The sequence below is a fragment of the Anser anser genome (genome assembly GCF_964211835.1).
Source record: "Anser anser genome assembly, chromosome: 4".
Lineage (NCBI taxonomy): Eukaryota > Metazoa > Chordata > Aves > Anseriformes > Anatidae > Anser > Anser anser.
The window spans coordinates 48,448,764-48,469,052 of NC_139724.1; the positions used below are offsets into that span (position 1 = coordinate 48,448,764).

The window sequence follows — 20,289 nt, forward strand, 5'->3', positions numbered from 1 at the left end:
TTTTGACTTTGTCTAGAACTTTTATTTCGAGGAGTAAAATTGTTTTGAACATATTCACAAGAATAAATATAAAATTACTCTTCAGAGTAAGACCACTTTTTACAAAAATATATCTCTATCGCATAGAACCACTTACATGGGGTTCTCATTAAGAAATATTTCATAAAAAAATAAAACACTGAAAATAAAATGCTTGACCTATACTGATTGGATCACCAAACAATTGAAATTTGTAAAATGATATAAATATTGTAAATATTATTAATAAAAATAACATTTAAATAGATGGGAAGACTCTTGAGTCCGTCCAGATGAACAGAACACTGTAGGAAGCGATTGTTTCTTTTACAGGGCACCGACCTCCTTGTATTCACTGGTGTTTGTATGTCTCTTCTTGTTTCGGTACCTGAAAGTAGAGAAGAGAAACATCAGTTCTGGAAAGCCAGTAATTACAAATGACTTTTTGGGGAGTGAGGGTGGGGAAGGAGGGAAGGAGGAAGAAAAAAAAAACTCTACATGACCTCCTTGTGCTTGTTTCAACTCTAGCAGTTAGGCTTTGTCTGTGCTTATTTCTGGGTCTGAGATAACTTGCAGGCAGAGTCTCATTTCTCAACTTGTCCCTGACGATTTCACATCTGCGTTAAAGTCTTGCTGCTGGCAGTAGGCTCATCTTTGTGAAATCCTGCTGGATCCTTGCCTGCAATAGGGCTGAGTACCCTAACCAGCTAGGCCATCTTCTGTTTGATATGACGTGCCATGGAGTCTTCAGGTGGGGAAGAGTTGTTACGGCAGTTACCATCTAACTATCAGACCTGTGAAGCTGAGATCTCCCTTGGGGGGTTGTTCCACCTTCTTGGCTCTCTGACAGCAGCTTACCATTAGTTATGAGCATGAAGAACAATTCTTGATGCTTTTGTGTCTGTTAGTGGAGAAGACTGCTGTCCTGCGTGGTAAAGCTGATAAGGCAATGCTTGCGATATGGCACAGTCACCACAACAACATGGCAGATCAACAAGTTGGCTACTATTAATCCAACTGCTCTCCAGTTCCTGCTGACTGGGGAAATGGCATTACCAACAAGAGCAGCTAGAGTTTTCTGTTCCTTGTCTGTTCCCTCCTTTACCTCAATGTACCCTCTCCAAGACAGATATGAACTAACCTACACAATTCTCCAACAGGGTCAAAGAGCATCTGCAGGTACTTTTGCCTAACCATGACTTTGCCTTCAGTTTGGGGTATGCTGTGCAGTCATCACACTACTATTTTGGTTCATGCTAGCAGGTCTGCTTATCAGACTATCTCCATGCAATCAAGTGAGCCTAAGTATCTCAAGTCCAGCTGGAGGCCCTCGGTGGATATCTTATCATACACACAACAGACTTGCCTTCCTTAGCCATGAAGATGATGTCTCTTACCTTCTGCAGATGTAGTAGCTTGCAATGGAGATGGCGATGAGGAAAAGCAGAATTAGGATGACTGTCAGTGCTACATACTCCGTGCTGAGGGGTTGTCTGACAAGTTCTGAATGCACACAACGGACACCAGAGAAACCGACATCACACCTGAGGATAAGAGAGGCAGAATTAGAGAAATTGCCACGGGGTTACATTTTAGCATTCCACAAAGCATGCTTCACCACTGGCTTGTTTCCTCAGGGACAAGCAATTTCAACTTAGATAACTGAGGCCCGTGTGGTTTTAGGAATAGATGCACATCATTCAAGTAAGTGAGAAACACCCTTAAAAATGCCTAGAAGGTCTTTCTTTTTTAGACTGAATCAAAGGAGAGACCTTGCTGCTTTGCCTGAGGTCTGGATCTCACACTATTGTAACTACAGGTGAACAACAGGAGGCAGAGCAGAATGAGTGTACCGTGTTTAAGGTGGGTTGGTGACTAATTTCAGGTGCCTAAGACTGTCACTCTGGTTTCACTGCTGCCAACACACATACTTAATGCTTGCTTAAATCCAGCTGAGGTCTGTTATAGATATACTGCTCTTTTTTCAGTTCTTGTAAGCATTCAAATGCCTTGCTGGGTTGGTGGTCCAGCTAAGTGTCAGCAAGATCAAAGACCATGTGCAGCTCATCTCAAAGCCCACCTCAGGGAGGCTGCAGGACACGCTGCACTCTGTCCATACCTGCAGTAGTGCTCATCCAAGTCCACTATGTACACGCACTGTCCATGGAAGCAGTAATCTTTCATTTCAGGCTTGCATCTGGTTATCCCAACTTGAGCCACACGAGGACTGTTCTCCGTTTGGACTGTAGAGAGATTTGGTTAGCATCTCATCAGCCTTACTTTCCCTTTCAGTTTCCCAAAAAATGTGCAAGCTTTACAAATAAAACTAACAGCCTAGCTACCAACCAAGCTGTAACGCAGTAGGCACTGAAGCAGGTGAGCCTTTTGAATAAGGAGTGGATTTTCCCATGTTAGAGTTACATCGACTCTCCCCTTACAAGTTCCACATTACCTATTTCTGCTTTTATAGAGGTATTATCATCTAAGACACAGATCTTAGTCTGAAAAGGTAGTTTTAAGGAAATACAGGCTATAAGATGGCTCCCGCTCAACAGGAGTGAACACTTTGCGGGATGCTGGAAACGTGATTCAACAGTAAGCTATTTGCAGAGTCAAAGTGATTTCCAAGGGTGGCTCAGTGAGGTCACCAGCCTGAGGAAGATGGGAACCGAAGACTCGTTGCTTGCAAAGAGAGCTGTGCAGTACACTTACTTAGTGCTGTTGTGCAGTTTTCCATTTCACCTGGTTCACATAATGGGATCACTGTTGTGCCCATGACTGCTTGCAATAGGTAACCTACGAGAGAATGAAGAGTTAACATTAGATTCTTGTTGAGTATAGTTAAGCTCAGGTGTGACAATCCTGCATTCATTGCAGGAGAAGTTCCTTTGGTGATCGAAACAGAGAACACCTTGAGTCACAGCAGTCCCTGGGGAGAGGATTTCCCAGGACTCAACAAGTCAGCCTGGCTGTTGACTCAGCACACTAGGTCCATGCTTACCCAGGCTCAGCACCCTGCCACTGGCTTCAGAGACCACATACCACTTGAGGCAGGCTTAATACAAAAGCTACTATTTTGCAGGAGCGAGCTTCCTCAGCCCTCTACTTGCTGTAACCAGCTTGAAAGGGTGGCCAGCTCCTGCACTAACATTCACTCTTGTGCTCACTTGCAAAAAGATACCATGAGATACCTAATCCTCTTTGTCTGGTCACTGGGTCTGAGACGTATTGACCAGCACATGGATCCTGAGCCAGTGTCACTCATCTCAGGAACACCCCAGCAGAAAATGGGTCCACTTCTGTCCTTCCTTCACCATCCACACAAAAGCAAGAACTGCACCTTTCAAGCAGGTTTGATGTGGGTACCAGCCACACTGTGAGACTGTACCAGGCAGGCTGAGGAGTCTGGCTGCCAGAGCAGTGGCTGCACTTCCTTGGGGAGCAGGGGCCCTTGTTCCCTTCTCCCACAGATGCATATTATAAAGCATTCTGACACCTTTCGGGGTATCTAGTGCTGCACAAATCCAGCTTTCATGTATTCTGTAAGTCAAATGAACATTTCCAATGAGGATTTGAAGGCCAGCAAACGCACTTGTAGCTTCACAGCTAGCCCACGAGGAACAGTCAATGTTTGCGCCCCAGCTGGCCATAAAATCCACTTGGCGAACACTCCTGCTGTGGTCATAAACTAACCTGCTCATGAACTGTTTAGTCATCAGCCCCATTCCACAGAAGTCTGTAATTTGTGTCTTTGGGCTGTTTGCCTCTATTAACTTGTCAGGTCATGCATGGCTAATGGAGGGAGTGTGCCTTCATAATTTCTTGATCACTCTAATTCAACTCCAGTTATTAGAAAGTTTCATTACATCTCAGTGTTAAATCTAGCAGCAATTTATGAATTTCCTGCAATTCATCCATTTCTGGGTGATTAGTAAGGTTTCCTTTCAGATTTAGTTCAGTTAGATACAAGAACAGCAGGAACATCTACCTTACAGAGACAGGGTTTTTTTGTTTTGCTTTAAACATGAATCCTTCTCCCTTCATCCCTCTCCACGACATTTCTTGCCAAGCTAATGAGCCAGGTTTCCACCAAGCTTTAGAGGAAAAGACAAAGATGAGGTCCACCACAGCAAGAGCCACAGAAACAGAGCAATGATACGGAACTCGTATCGGAGACTGTGCCAGAGACATCTGCTCCTGCTAGCATGACTCAGCAGGACATGCCTTTCACTCCAATGGGGCAGGACCAGAAAGTTTACTTTCAGGGTGGGATTTTTTTATTATTATTATTGTTTTTTTTCATACAGCACCTTGTGTTCAGTATAGATTTCATCAGAATCAGCAGTTTAACACTTCTGTAAGAACAACAGAAAATTCAAGTGCTCGAAAGACAAGCACATCAGCTGACAGACCACAGCAGCTCAGTTACAGCTAGAATAGCAGGCTGTGAGTTTTGACCAGGGACCTGGAGTCCCAAATGATGCTGAGAAAAGAAGATTTACCAAGTCTTCTTCTCAGGAACTAAAGGGACATTTCAGTAGTGCTCCATGGACTACGCTGCTCCCTCAGTAGGGAGCACCTGTGGCGCAGGACAGCCCCATCCCAAAAGCAATGCTGTGCTTTTGGAAGAAGGGATGCTGAAATCCTGAGACTGGCAAAAGTACCCTGAGCCTCCTTTCTATTACCCATGTCCTGCTGCTTTTGTCTCTGTGTGATGTGCTGCGGCAGGATTTGGTCTGGGGGGCCACCTGACTATGATGAACATCAAGTAAGCCAAAAAATACTAGGTGTACCTGAGAGATCCACTTCTATCACAGATAGTTAAGTAGATGGATTCATTAACTGAAGATCTCCTTTAGCCTACACAACTTGTCTTTCAGCTTGCATTCTTCCTTGATCTCTGAGCAATCTGAGCAGCTGCTTTTTTGTCTAAAATTCTCAGTTTGACAGACACCAGACCCTGGCTTCTGCATTTGACAAACTCCAACCCAGGTATGCTTAAGAGGCAGCTCAGCTCTTCTCTTTGCTCCAGAAAGAGGCACTGCTTTCCAGCTGGACCTGTCCCTAGAGAGGAAATGCCTGACACTTGTAAGGGATGACTGACACTTTTGCTCATGCAAAGCCCAACAAAAGCTTGCCCCACTCCCGCCGTGCACAGCCACTGACAGCCTCCTCCACCTGACTGCAGGCGCACAGAGCTGAGAGGCTGGAGCACAGGCGTGGATATTTGCTGACACCCAGCAGTATTTTCGGCATGCGGGCAAAGTTCTTCCTGGTCTGCACTGTTACATTTTGCCCTTTCCCCCATGCACATATTTTCCCTCTGACATCACTGGGAGGGGGATCCTGCAGGAGGATAAGGGATCCACATGGTGCAGGGGCAGAGGAAAACCTTTCCCTGAATACTTATCAAGTGATGTATATCAAACACAGGACCTGGGAGAGGTAGTTTTATTTTTATTCCTTCGCTGTTCACTAAGCAAATACTCTACAGGGTACAAGATAAGAGTAATGAGATTGTTGGTATTCATTTATGCTTCACAGGAATGTGAGTGCCACATGGCCAGCACACAAGCGCAGTACCCCGGCTGGCACCGCAGGTATCGCTGTACAAGTAGCTCTGACAGCAGCAGCTGTTCCTCAAATGGGAATATTGCTGCTGCTTTCATCCTTCAAGGAAGGACCAGGAGGGAGAATAAGGGACAGATACCGGCTGCCTCAGCTTCCTGCAGCCTTCATCAGAGATGACATGCAAGGGCTAATTATCAGTTCACTCAAAGCCACTCAAAGCCAGCTATAGTTTCCAGTTGCAGGCTGAGTGCTAAGGATGAAGGATGTACATACAGGATAAACCTGAGAACCTTTACAAGATTTATACCCACTTTAAAGGCAAGTTGTTAGGTATCTGAGAGGTGTTGGGTCCCACCTTCATTTGAGTTACTTTGCCTGTCCCTGAGATCACAAGTCACACACCAACTCACCTGAACAAGACTTCCTCATGCTATTTCATATTTGGCAGCAACATGGTCCCTGTGGTACAGAGACAGTGCCTACGCTTTTAACTTGGGTTGCACTTCCATATTGATGCCAAGCATAGCAATGCACCTGGTGGATCTCAGCCCATTTTTACTCTAGGGACAGACTGAGCTGGATCCCCATCACCTGATTTCACACACCCAGAGCATGTCAAGACTGTCTAGGGCTTGCTTTGCATAGAATAAGCAGAAAACACTGGAGGAAACATTGAAGCTAGTCAATCTGTCCCACTGGCTTTGTGAGCATCACCACTACCACCATTTAACTCTAGTGTTAAGTTAACTCTCCTGTCCTTAAGTTAACTCTCCTGTCTCTGCAGCTAACCTCCCTGCCTAGCCACAGATGTTTGCAGGCCATCCCAGACCAAGTGAGCCCCTCTACAAATAATGGCCAGGTGGGTGGTTGTGTTCCAGATGAGGACCACAGAAATGCAGGGTTAGCCATGGAAGCTTTGCTAACAGCTTGCTCTTATTCAAGACTTGGTTGTGCAACCTTGCTCACATCAACCACAGTGTCTCCAGAGTTCAGGTTATCCGTTTATGCTGGGCATGTTTCCTCAGAAAGGGGAAGCAGTCATTTGAGATCCTTTTAACCACCTCAGAGTGATGCATCTCATCGTTGCACTCAGGAAACAACACCTGGCTTCTGCCTGGTGCTTCAGGTGGGATGTATCCGGTGCTAGTTGTTTGACCGTGCCCAGCAAAACAGGTGCCAGACACTCCTCTTCCTGAGATGAGACATACAGGCTGTACAGGTTGCTCTTCTCACCCATGTGAAAGGAGATGATGCTAATAGCTCTTTCCACCCCCCACCCCTCTGTGGTCTGCCTTACTTTGGCCAGTTCTTTATATGGAGGCACCAAACATGATGGTACTGAGAGCGATGCAAATAAACTACCCCTAGGGCAACAGACTGAAGCACTCGTGCATGTTTCTGGGAAGCACTGCCTGCATTTCTCCATCTTGCATTTTGTACCTCCGAGTGCAGAATTGCAGACTCAGAGTTGGGGACGCCCAGGGCCAGGCCAGAGCAGCTCTAAAGCAGCCCTGGCAACACCAGCCTGCACGGAAGGACTGTCGCTCCTAAACTGCTGCGGGCCCACACAATCATCTTCAACATTGTGCCAGCACTTAAACAGAGATAATGCAGATAATTACTTATTGTGTGCACCCAATCATCTTAGTGCTGCTTCCACCCCCGTGGAGACCTGCAAAACAGTGATCTTATTCACATGCTACCCCTGTTCCTGCACCACTCTGCTTTCTACCATGAGCATGGGGCAGAGCTCCCTATGCTGCAGAAGCAGAAATTCATTATTTCTCCCCACCAGACACATCAGCCACTGATGTTTTCACATCTCCAGACTCAGCAACCTTTGTGTTGAGCCCAACTGCCCATGGCCAGACAAACATGACACAGTAAACCGTAAAGCTGGCAGCTCCTGAAACCCATGAGCGTGGAGATGTGAGGCTTGACTGGGCATTACAGCGACTGCAAGGAGACCTTGGGCAAGTTCTTGCCCGGGGCTCCCACACTAACTCACGGAAAAGGCAGGGCCAGGGCTCAGCTCCATCACTGCCTCCTCCCTGGCTGGCACGGTGCCACAACTCCCCAGGGACAAGTGCCAGCTCTCTCCTGCCACTGCCTTTCTGCTGTGATAGCCCAGATACACAGCTGACAATGAGTGCCACTTGAGTTAGGCTTCTGCCTTTGAGTGGCGAACCTCTCGAGTCTGGCATAACATCAGCTACAGATAGACTTCCCAGCTTTACTGACCTGGGACGGAAGGGCAGTAAAGTGCTCATAACAGTTGCTATGAGGCCATCTAGCTGTGACTAATCTGTCCCTTACTATTAGATTTTGTACCTGTCCCGGAAATAAATAAATCTGTACACAAATCCATGAAGACATACCAGTTCCTTCCAGTGCCAGTTTTGTGCGAAGCATGGCTGAGTCACAGGCTAAAAGATGTTTAACCTGCTGTCACTGAAAGTAAGATGTTATGCTGCAGCAGCTGATCTGTAAGCCCTTATGGAAATACCTGGCTAAGATGACAGAAACTCGTGCTACAGTGGGTTTAGCAGATAGGGAACACCTGTCACAAAAAAAGAGGTCTTGGGAACTGAGCTTCCCCATCACCTGAGACCCCGAGCCCAGCACTGCCAGTGTGAGAACATGCCCTGTCATTAAAGCAGTGTGTGAGGGCTCCAGGTCGCTGTCCTGCCTCCAACAACTGCTGCCCACATACTTTGAGTCATCTCAAAGGGCCAGCTACACACAGTCCCTGCCTGTCCCTGCCAGCACCCAGGCTCTGGGGCTCTCGATGTTCTGAGGACACACATGTTCAGTTCGGACTGTCAGCTAGCTTATGCGATGCGAGAGGAACATGCGCCCAGTAGAGAGGTGGAGAAGTATCAAGGCACGGGAGGCCACGACCTGTTCTGTTAGCAGAAGGAAGCCTCTGCTGCTGTGGGGATTCACCAGCTGAGCTCTCCTGGAGCACAGCCTGGGTGAAGGCAGCAGGGCAGGACAAGGTGACAGACCAGCTCCTTCTGCCTTGGCAAGGGCTGCGTTGCAGGCTGAGCAGGGGAGGAGAACGGACATAGAGCAAGCAAATCAATGCCCTGCTACAGCACAGCGCCCTGACAGCAAGACCTGCACGCTCCGCTCCTCAGCCCGTGTACACCCGGCCCTGCCTGACGCTTTGCCTCGGGGAACAAACACGCCGGCTTCGCCTCAAGACAAGTTTCGCCCTGCGTGTGGCCAGAGGTCCTCCAGCAGCAAGCGACTGCCCCAGCCCTGCGAGCCAGCACCCGTTCCTGCCGACACTCACCGAGGAAGAGCAGCAGACTGCGGGCCCGCAGGCGGCTGGCGTCCATCACCCTCATGTCGCTGGCTGGAAGAGGAGGAGATGAAGAAGAGGAGATGATGAAGAGGAGAAGAGAGGAAGGCAGTGGCAGGGAGCGCTGTGGCGGCGGCCGCGCCGCCAGGGCTCTTTATGGGGCTGCGGGAGAGGCGGGGCGGAGTGGTGATGAAACTCTGGCCAAGCTCCGGGCAGGTGCTCGCCCGGCCTCGCTTCCTGCCCCGCCGCACCCGCACCGGGCGGGACGGGGCCCTCCCCTCCTGTCCCCCCCCTGTGCCCGGTGGCGATGCCCCGAGGGCAGGCAGGGGGCATCCCCAGCCCTGCTGTGGGGCAGGCAGTGCAAGGCTGGCAGGGCAAATTCCTCCAGCTCTTGGCTGCCATCCGGATACACGTGCTTGGGTTATCCTTATTTTAGCAAACACTGCTGCGTACGGCTCTTGTGGCCATAAAACCACTGGGTGCCTTAGAGCAAACAGGCCAAGGCGCTGGCGCCCATGGCTCACCGCGCAGCGGTGGCACTGCTGCCGGCCACTTGCGCTTAATTTATCAGTGCCAGGAGCAATGGTGTGAGACTGGGTGGGAGTGGGGTAGATGCTGAGAGGAGAGCTGCCCGGGGGCCCTGCCTGCGTGGGGGGCTGCAGCACGGCCCACATCACTGCTTGCACGTAAAGCAAGAAAACAGAGCAGGGCAGGCAGCCGGAAGGCTACCCCCTCCTTCCTCATCTCCCATCAGTTCCCAAGTGACCCTCAGCCCACATGAGCCTCAGGGCTAGGGGCAGAAAGGGTCTATTAAGTTACAGCACAGGCCACAGGAATGCCAGCACCTCACCCTGCACCTCGACAGGCTGTGACAGGCTCAAGGTCAGCAGGTGCTTACGCCGCGGTGCCCCCCCAGCCCAGCTGGGTACCAACAGGTCCTTTGGTTCTTTAGGCAGGACCCTTGACTAGTCAGCACTTGGTTGTTGGTGGTTTTTTAATCCTTTCATGCATCCTGCTGAAGCCCATGCACTCTATGACGAGGTTAAGCAAGACCTCGTTCTGCACTTACATCCCATCATCAGACAGTCGACGGACACATCCACCCCCACGTCCCTCTGTACACGCTTACCTGAAATATCAAATGCTTCTCTGAAGAAGCTGCTCAGCAACAGTGGATATTTCTTTTCCTTTTAAAGCAAAAACCTTCTTCCTCTGCCTTACCTTTTTGCAGCACCAAAAAAGTCAAGGTGATACCCAATTTATTGCAGAACTGATAAGCATATCTCGTAGCGTAAGGAATTTGAGTATTCATAGCAAGGTGCAGTTTTAATAGCTGATAACTCAAGTATTCATAGTTTGCCTACTTTACAAGTGGTTGTTGATATAAGAGAGTTAACTATAGAAGATACTGCAGAATATGACACAATCTATCTCCGTGTTCAGATTCCAGTTCTGAGCAATAAACAATTAATTCAGGCAGTTTGGGAATAGACCTGGTACTTACAGATCACATTCCTGCTTACTTAGGCAATGTTTTCTCAGATCTACGGAACTGTGGAGATGCTGAAATGAAAAAGATCAATGTGTTACTATTGAACTACGTCAGCACAGTCAAATTATGCAAATGGTGGGAGAGTTGGCAGGATCCATGAAACTAAAAGCAGCATGCCAGCAGTGCATACACTCTGGTACTCCATGAGAAAGCAGGACATGATTTAATCTGAAACTTTTTCTGAGTCCATTTTTCTCCCTCTAGCATTATGGTCATGGCTTACCCCCATACAATCACTTTACTACCTTAAGGTTAGCAGATAGTAGCTTTTCTGATGCCACATGACTGTTTTTGTTGCTTCTTTAATTCGGGCTGATCCCCCTTATTAAGGATTTTATTGTCTGCTCTTTCAGTGAGTAAAGGAAGGAATTGCAATCATTAGTAAAGTGTTTCTGTATGCGGGCATTTTTCAGGATGCCTTAAAAGCAACATCACTGTAGAACTTCCACTTTATAATTAATTTCACCCTTAAATTCCTGGCTGATTTATCCTCTGAAAAGAGAGCATTTAATTATAGTCCTGTACCGGTGTTCAGATACCGAGTAAGGCTGACACCATTGGAGCAATTCATTGGAATTTCCTCTTTCAGATTTGAATACATGGAAAACAAGTATCATATATACATCTGTTTCATCTTTCTGTAATTTTCTTGGTCTCGTGGTATGTGATTCCACATCAGGCATCCCCACTTGCAGATTTCACCATCCTCTCCTCCATGTGGAGGCTGCCTCTTTGAATATGGCTGATGTACGCTTTGAGAGCCAATTTTCCAAGCAGCTATTCACATTGAGTAGCACCTTCCTGCACTGATAAATTCATTGTAAGGCAGATTCATTACATCCCACAGGTCTGAGTACAGAGGGACATGCCTGCACAATGCTGGAAGGTAGCACTGATTGGGCAACAGACCATCATGGGTGTATGTCAGCTGGTGGCCTCAATTACAGCTGGGGTGAACTGGCACGCCCAAGCCAAGCCAGTGATGGATTTATGCCACTTGCCATCGGACCAGCAAGAAGCCCCCCAAGTAATTCAATTCGTCAGGGTTTTGTTCTTCACTAAGTGTAAAGAACTTGTGCAGAAAATGTACTAGCTTTTATTACCTTACAACATTTTAACAACCAACTTTAAAGAAAACCTCTATTTACAAAGTACATGGGCTCAAGTCAAGTTTCAACCTCTCACTGTAGCAATTATTCATCTATTCTTCTGAGACAAAGCAGCTGATTCACAGCAGTGATTATTTCAAGAGTATGATTTGAGTTTTTTGTCTATTAGTCTATCTCACATTCATGATACAGAGAATTTTCTATGAACAAAATACCCTTTAAACTTAGAGGGGAAAAACAGAGGTTTCATGTACGTTTCTCTGTGCCTCAGAATAGAATACTTGTCCTCATGGTGATTTGCTGTGGAAGATGCATTCATGGTAATGAACTGTCACTTCATGTATGTTCTTACATAACTATATCCATCAGTGACAGGCGACTACTACTCACTTTAGCAGTTTTCTGTAGAACTTGCATCCAGTTTTACACATTGCCATTCTGGGTGTGGATCTGCATTGGTTTTTGTCCATTTGGAACACCACCTATTTCCAAAATCAACATCACCTTGTTAGAAAGCATTTTTGAAAATACAAGAAAACCATTCCTAGTCTTGCACTGAAGCACTGGACACCCTTACACACGGAAAAAAAAATAACCCAAACCAATATTTTCATAAATACCTGGGAAAATCAGCAAGCTTTTTTCTTTTAAACATCACAAATACATGCTTCAGTACATGTGTACCTCAATTTTCATTTACATCAAACTTTCATGACTGAGCATTAAAGATGCTTAAGAAACGCTCTCAAAATATCAGTAGGCTAACTGGAGTGTAGCTCACAAGACAGCGTTTTTATTTCAACTACGGAAGATAGGTATTAAACACGAACACCTCACATAGTAAAAAGTATGGGGCTTACATGTGACTGCAAATGCCCTAAAAAAGGAATATACTTAACTGGGATTCATGGACAAGTTACTGTGAAGGAAATAGAGTAAGGAAAAAATCTGGAGCTGAACTTACTCCATAGCAGATCTGAAGCTGACCTCTCTATGTACGTGATGAATCATTTAGGCCCAGTGTTCTTAAACAACCAAGCTCTCCTATAAACTATCCGAGTTCAAAATGCTGTCCTAAGGCTGAAAGTGGCTGATGCCACTTCTTGTAAATGCACCATGAGGTCAAAGCTACAGGACAACAAAGATGTTTCACTGTTTAAAAAAATCAATCCCCCCCAAAAAACTTACTCATTTCTTAGGCAACTTCTTGGGTCAGCATTAACCAGAAATTAAAAAGTAAAAAAAAAAAAAAAAAAAAAAAAAAAGAGAAAGCACTAAATCCCATCCATCTCAATGCATTTCAGATGATGGAAAGGAAAAGGCAAACAGATCTGTCAGTTCATTCTGGATTGCTCCCTACAGGGAAGTTTTTCACTCTGCTGGCTTGTATGAAATTTTCATTACTCTCTTCTGGGCAATTCCTGAATGGTCCAACACATCTTGCTAGCAGGAAGAGCTTCTTAATGCTCAGCCGATGTTTTCCCTTTCCTAATTACAACTCCCTGCAAAGTGATTTCTTAGCCTCCAAGGGGGTGGTAGATTTTTTCATTGATACAATTTCCATGGCTTCTGCCTTTATTTGATACTAAACAAACCCATGCAAACATTTTGTGTGTAAAGGGTGTTATTAAACTAAGTCTCACCTGTATATTTAGTCCTTTTTTTCCCTCCTTACTCCAAATCATTTGTTGTACCAAGACAGCTCTGCTCAGAGTAGATCCCCCAGAAGAAAGATGCACAGAGCTGATTCATATGAGCAGGAATGAAGCTCCGAGCCATTCCGGTGTTCTGACTTTTTCCTCCTTTTCTCTTGTCTCAAAACTCAAACTTTAGTACATGCATACAGTAAGGGCTCTAAGATGCATGCTGCCAGCCTTCAGAATTGCCTCTCATGACTTAAATGCATTTTACTATTGACAAGCAAGCAAATCGATATGTGAAAGCATGTTGCTGGCTGCTGACCATGCAACGCTTCTGCTCGATAGCTCTGAGCGTGACATCCCTCTTGGGACAGTGAAATGACAGCAAGAACCACCGCTGTGGGGATTGGCGTGACTCAGCCAGCACTCACTGGTTCCAGTTGGGCTTTCACCACAGCAGTCAGCCCTGGCTTTGTGTTCTCCGCCGCTATCTTCCTCTCCTCTCCTGCTCTGTCCTTCTGGATAGCTGGCACTAAAACAGGGAGTAGAGAGCGAGAACAAAGAAGACACTCTGTAGAGGAGTGCCACCATCACAGGGAAGCAAACAGCCTGCCTTGGCCTCCACATTTTGGCTGTGACTCAGTGGTGACTGCCACTTGCATGCTGGACATGCGCACAGGGAGCTGGGGCACCCTCGACACGAGGGGTGTGGCATTAGGGATGATGGAGTAAACAGCAATTCACCTGAAACCAGATTAGCCAGCACACGTTCCCGAAACAGAACCTAGGAAAGAGACACAAGTCCGCGGTGTATTTGTTTGGCCTGGTAACGAGAGCTAGGCATAGGAGCAGATGCACTTAGTGGAATTCCCCCATCCACTAGCATTATGGGACACTCCTATTACTGTTCTTATAATTGCTGCTAATCATTACTATTACTGTACTGACAAAAAAAAAAAGGCAGCCAGGATCAAGCCTTCATTGTACTGGCTGTTGTCATGCAGGGGCGATGAGACAGCCTGCTCCAGGGGATCTATAAACGTGGGTGCCCAATTCATCACTGCAGTCATATTCAAACTAGGACACCGTGGTCCACGATGAAGCTCCCCTAGGACCTGAGCAAAACGAAACCCTGGCATTCCCTCCAGCTGAGCTATGACAGCCTTTTTTGCATTAGCTTGGAGCCAGGGCGTCGATGTCAGGGTGCTCTCTGTTGAAATGCAGCTAGAAAGGTAAGACGCTGACCAGGAATACCTTGGGGTCTCAACACTCAACAAGATGTTTCCATTCCGTGTTTTCTCTCTATGGGCCCAACCTGCAATAAAACTCCATATTCTTTGATCTCCAGTGAAGTTAGTATCACCAACTCTTGAAATCCAGCTGTGAGTCACATGGCATGCGGAAACCTCTGGGGTTTGGTTTGGGAATGACCAAGAGTAACTGAAATCATCTTCTAGTCACCTTCTCCTCCCAGCCATGGTTTGAACACTACCTCAGGTATCCAACCTCCCTGAGACAGACCCTAGATGACAGACTGAAAAAGAGCATTAACCAGCTTCGTCATATACTGGGTACCAACAGGGAGCTGCAGGGAAAGACTGCAGACTTCTATAAAGATATTTTCTCTCTGAAAGGAACTGTGGGTTTGCCCCAAGGTGAAGGAAGCAGCCTAAGCTGACCCCCACACCAAGAGCCCCTGGGAACTTGTCCCCACCTGTCCAACAAGGGTAAGGAGGGTGCTGGTCACCTGGTGTGTGCATGGAGATGGGATGAGGAGAGAAACGTACTGAAGTTGTGTGTCTTGGGGTCTCAACCCCAAGTCCTGGGGATGAGGTGCCAGCAGCCATCAGCTGACGATGACACTTCCACGGGTAACTCCTCTGCATGGCACCTGTGCACCCACCTCCTCATCCATCATTGCTCCCTGCAGCGGGATGCTATTGAAGAGATGCAGGAGGTTTCCTTTAGGATACTCCAAGTGCAGGTGTGTAAAACAAGAGTGGGAAATGACAAAGGCTAGGGCTGGGTTTAATTAGACTGGTGTTAGTTACTCCATTAAGAACACCACCAACCTAGGGCTGGCAGTTCTTGATTAACACTCCTATAGTCAGGGTCTTGGTCCTTTATACATGAAAAAGGGGGCTGTGGATAAGGGTCTGGTAATTCCAATGTGAATTGAAGCTAAAGGGTGAATTGCCAGGTGAGGAAGAGAGTACTCCGGGAAACACTAGCTAAAGCTGCCAAAAACACTCAGTTCTCTGGATCTAGTTCAACTCTGCAGTAATAATAGTCCCTCTGAAGGGCTTTCTAGAGAAGTCAAGCATCCCAGAAAACCATTTTTTTGGTAAGATTCCAAAGAGAGGCTGCACATTAGATGCTCAGGATGAGACGCTTTTGGTCACCGACTTACAGCGTGCCTACAGCAGAGGTCACCCCTTCATAAATAACACACGTTCCAGCTCCACACCCAGATTAAGCTACCCTGCCCAACTAGGCATACAAGCCACCTGACATCAACCAAAACAAAGACCATGAAGTTAGCACGGGAGACTGCCTGTGCTGAGGTGAAACATGCCAGCCAACAGGGCTCCTGCAGAGCATGGCCCAGCTCTTTGGCCTCCATCCTGGCTTCGCAACCCTCCCCCTGTTTTGTTCTCGTAACATTCCCCTACGTGGACCAAGGAGAGAGATTTCCAGGAAGGACTGCTGTATGCAAAGCTAATTGCCCCTCTTTCCAAATCAACCACTTTAAAGGGCACATAGGTTAACTAAATGGGAAAAGAGGTTTCAGTGCAAGTCTCTTCTCCCTCTTCCACGGAGCGCTCTTATGCAAGGCGCTGCACACTGTGGCATGCATGTGATTACATCGGGGCAGCCCGGATTGCTATGTGTACTAACCATGCGACATGTCATCTGCGCTGCCGACTGCGCTGCAAATGCTGAAATCGTCTTTTACGTAGATTTAAATAAGGTTGGAGCCTTTAGGCAATGGCCTTCAATTGTTTACAGGGTTTTTATAAACAGGATACTAACGATTTGTAAATATCCCATTGGAAATCCAGCAGTTTAATATATATGCCCGTCTGTAATAAATCTATCTCCACTAAAACTTCACTGGTAGTGTTGCACAACTGTTACTGACCACAACAATTGCCTCTAATTGCATGTACCAATGATTCTGCTTCATCTCTCCTACAGTTTGATCCTGGCGTTGGTACATCTTCAGCACATTTCCCGGGCAAGCAGAAATCCAAGAAATAATGCATTATTGTTGCCAGCATTTTCTAGGCTTGCACGGTGCATTTCTCCTCAGTCAGAGAGAGCAAGAGAATTGCACTGCTCTGAATTCCTGTTGCTGCACCTTAGCTAGATTTGTTTATTGTTTTGTTTAATTTTTCACATCAACTTCCCTCCAGCTGAATGCAGATGGGGACATGTGCACGTACACCCGCAGACATACGGCACACATAAAAAATCTCTTTCTTTAATATTTTCTTGGGGTTTCCTTGAGCGTTGCAGAAGAGAGTGTTTAGATAGTCAGTAACTAGGTATCTGTCCATTAACAGTAAATTTCCTGCAGTCAAACCAAAAGTACCTTTCAAAAAGAAGTTGTGACACAACCCTCTCGTGTTGTATCAATCCATCGACAAACACATCCTCTTGGCAGTTAGAGAGGCCAGAATTTCCTTCTAAGCTAAACATTGTACTAAAATTCATGTGTGCCTACCCCAGTTGGCCCACGTTTAACAAAGTAGTGAGCTCTTGGGGATGGATGAGTTGCCTTCATGCTGAAAACTCCAGCTTGAAAGCCAGCAGAAGAACTGCACTAAGAACCCACGGTGTGGGAGAAGTAGCAGCATAATGTTGTGTCACTCCTGATGCAAGTGTGAATAACCCACTGCTGGGAGTGCACTGATGCAAAGCAGTCTGTCAGTACATCCTTAGCTTCAAAATAAGCGCCTAAAGGAACTGTAATGGCAGGCAATAGTTGTGCTAGCTTAAGGTCAGATCCCAGTAAAGCATTTGAGAAATACTTGCCCCAACCTTAAATACTTCTTCAGCAGGTGAGGGAGTCCTTGTAAGAATATATATTGTTGCCGTCTCCAAACATGATGCACATAAAAAAGATCTTGTCTCAGATATCTGGTGCATCTCTTAACAAAACCCTGGGGTTTGCACATGACACAGATCCTAAGCTGTCCCCTGACTGTTAATGCTTCTCTGAGTCACGCTGGTTTCCCTGGGCTCCCACACACTTACTCTGTAGCAGTGCTAGTGAGGTTGTACTGTTGACCAGAAAACCTCTGTGGCCTCTCATCCAAGATCTTATCTGCTACAGAGAGATACTCAGTCAAGCCATGCACTGCAGCAGAAGCTGTCTGTCTGGGCCAGTCCAGGTTACCGTCCCTGCTGAAGATAGCTGTGAGGGTACACAGGGCACAGCTTACTGTCTTGGCCTCTTTACCAGGCTACGATAGCCCCTTAGCTCCATCTCTGTCCCTGATCAGCAGCTCTGTTGTATTCCCCAGCATTGCAAGCCCTTCTTTTGCAAAACAGTCCCATTCCTCTAGTGGCATGCGCAGCATGCAGCAGTCCTCGTTGGCTACTAGCTGGGCCCGCTCTCAAATCCAGCTTTTCTCTTGGTCTCGCTCCCAGCTGGGTGCTGTACAGCTCACCTCCCAGCCGCACCTGGCACCAACAGGTTTCCAACCTGTGCCATCTCCCAGTTCCCATCTCCTACAGCCACAACCCTCGTCTGCTGTTTTCTCATTTCAAACCTGAGCAGCAACTGGCTAGAACAGTAGCGCATAAAGCCAAAACTACCTGGCGCAAAATACTCAATGGAGCCTGGTCGTCTTGCAATGATTTTTTCCCCCTCAGTATATATCAGAAAAAAGGACTGCACTTGCACATCTTGTTAATCCTGCCCCAAACTAAGGGAAAACTGAGACCAGCTCTCCCAGTGCTTCACAGCCTTCCTGTTCTGCATCTCCTCCCACCTGCACAGGCCATTCCCCCAGACTCTGGTAGAAAGACATGAGTCGCATGCTGTGTCACAAGCAAGAAAAAGCTAGAACGTTTACCTCATTTCTGCCTGTTTCCCAGAATAAGGTCAGTGACACCAAAGCCTTCTAACCCCATTTTCTTCTCATCTCCTTCTACGCCCGTCACTTGGGCGAGAGGACTGGGAGGGCAGGAGAATTATGTCTCCTGACATACTCGAGGCATGGAGAGCAGCCTTCGCTCTGGATGCAGGAGCTGCCTTGGCTGGACCCAAGGGGGGTCACAGACTGCTCTGGTGTCATTCCTGCTGCCACCACAAGTGGGAAATGTTGGGCATGTTTTTCACACCTCTACCCCTTCATTAGCACTAGCTGAATGCAGACAACTGTCAATGAAATTATGGCAAACTTCTTAAATTTTAAAACCAGGAGGAAAAGGCAGTGTTAAGTCCCGATGCTACTTGTTCTGAGGTAAATCACTGTTTTGCACTATGAACTCAGCTGGGCTTCACAGATGGCTTTGCAGATAAAGCACAAGGAAACCAACTTACACCCACTAGAAGTGTATCTACAGCTAAGAAATAAGATAACTGAATGCCCTTGGGGAGATATGAGAGGCATTTAAAGCATAAAAATTGCTCACCTTTCCCTTACCTGGTAGGCAGATAAACAGAAAAGTTCCTGCTCAATAATGCCTAAAAGTCTGATGTAAGCCCTCCAAAGCAAAGGAAATGGGACTCGGTGGCAACTGTGGCGTGAGGATGTGCTACCCCAGTGGCAGAACATTCCCAATTCGCTCAAACTGGGCAGCTCTGGAGAACTGCTCAAGTCTGCAGAGATCACAGGCAAAGTAAGCGTGGGAGGGCAGAGGCTCACGCTTCTGTGCTGGACACGGAGGCCGGGGTGTTTCACAAGGGCATTCGCAGCCTCCCAGGTGCTGCACCGTGCTCAGACTTTCAGTCACGTGGCCATTGGGATAGACACTGCTCACCGCACGCTAAGAGAGGGTGGGAGCAATTTGCTTTACTGCTCTTGCCAAAAGCCTCTATTAGTACATGTTATGAAAGCTCCACAGAGGCAAAGCATTCCTAAAACCACTTGATTAAAATTAATAACACCCGAAACTCCCCCCAGTTGTTTATGGATGGGAGCGTTGAAGGAGACAAGCAGCAAAAGCAAAGGCAGAGAGAGAAGCGTTCCCCTTCCCTACAGCCTGACGGGCCAGGGGAGTCTCCGCATTGTTTCAGCTGGCTGCTGAGATGCTGCCTGCTTCCCCCACACCGAGGCTGAGACTGGTTTTTGATCTACAGGTGCTAAGACCTACTTAAGGACTGAGCATTGCTCTACCATCCCCCAGTGCCTATGAACTACCCTCGCAGTCTTCAATGCTTTCACCCCCACAGCATCCCTGCAGCTATTTTGGTACCTTTCTGAGGGTGGAACCGAGGCACGCGCAGCGTGTACAGCTTACCCAAGGCGCGTGTCGAGGCACAGACTTCCACCTGCATCTTCCCTGATCCTGTCTCCTGCCCTGCTCGCAGATCACTTCCTCTGCAGGTGGTGAGAGCAGCACTGGCTGCCTCCCAGACTCCTCTTCCTCATCCCAGAGCCCAGATCCACGCTGTACTGGGATAAAAATTTCAAGCTGAACAAGGAGGAAGACTTGCAGTAGCACAACTGTCAGGCTGTTATACTTAAAGGTGACAACCACTCTGTCCCTTGGGCACACTTACTCTGCCAGCTGGGAGATGTCAAATCCTGTGCATGGTGGTCTCGGAGAACCAACCCATGCTTTTTTCCCTTGGCTGCTTCCTCACCCTTAGCACAGGCAAAATGAACTTGCAGCTGACATCCTGATCCCAGGCACTCTGTTGCCTTACAAAAGGGACAGGAGATTTAGGAAGTCTGCAGTGTGTGACAGACCCACGTTTGAGCTCAAGCTTCTGAAATAACAGGTCTGCTGAAGCAGATGTAAGCTTTCTTTGTACTGCCCCAAAACTCATGACACAGGGAAACCTTGGTCTGAGAGTGACCTGCATTAATGCATATGAATTGTAATGCTGGCTTATTTGTATAAGAAAATCATTTT

General features: G+C 47.2%; 2 protein-coding genes across 3 annotated transcripts in view; both read right to left on the reverse strand.

Moving 5' to 3' along the window:
- Positions 1–10,343, reverse strand: EREG (epiregulin). The gene is made up of 5 exons (XM_083836097.1): positions 8,888–10,343; positions 2,731–2,814; positions 2,138–2,261; positions 1,416–1,562; positions 1–406 (listed from the first exon to the last, which is right to left on the reverse strand). Exons 1-5 carry the CDS (start codon positions 8,940–8,942, stop codon positions 346–348), a joined length of 471 nt encoding a protein of 156 aa, XP_083692223.1. The 5' UTR covers positions 8,943–10,343; the 3' UTR covers positions 1–345.
- Positions 10,344–10,395: 52 nt separating this feature from the next.
- The window catches only part of EPGN (epithelial mitogen), a 28,658-nt gene continuing 18,764 nt past the window's right edge, over positions 10,396–20,289 (reverse strand). The window contains exons 5-9 of one of the 2 annotated variants that reach the window (XM_083836090.1): positions 19,672–19,845; positions 13,942–13,981; positions 13,629–13,729; positions 11,948–12,039; positions 10,396–10,459 (exon numbers count right to left, since the gene is read on the reverse strand). In XM_083836090.1, the coding sequence (XP_083692216.1) occupies positions 10,441–10,459; positions 11,948–12,039; positions 13,629–13,729; positions 13,942–13,981; positions 19,672–19,845 (426 nt within the window). In that variant the 3' untranslated portion in view covers positions 10,396–10,440. The remainder of the gene's footprint in view (positions 10,460–11,947; positions 12,040–13,628; positions 13,730–13,941; positions 13,982–19,671; positions 19,846–20,289) is intronic. The other variant, XM_083836093.1, reaches the window with a different exon arrangement.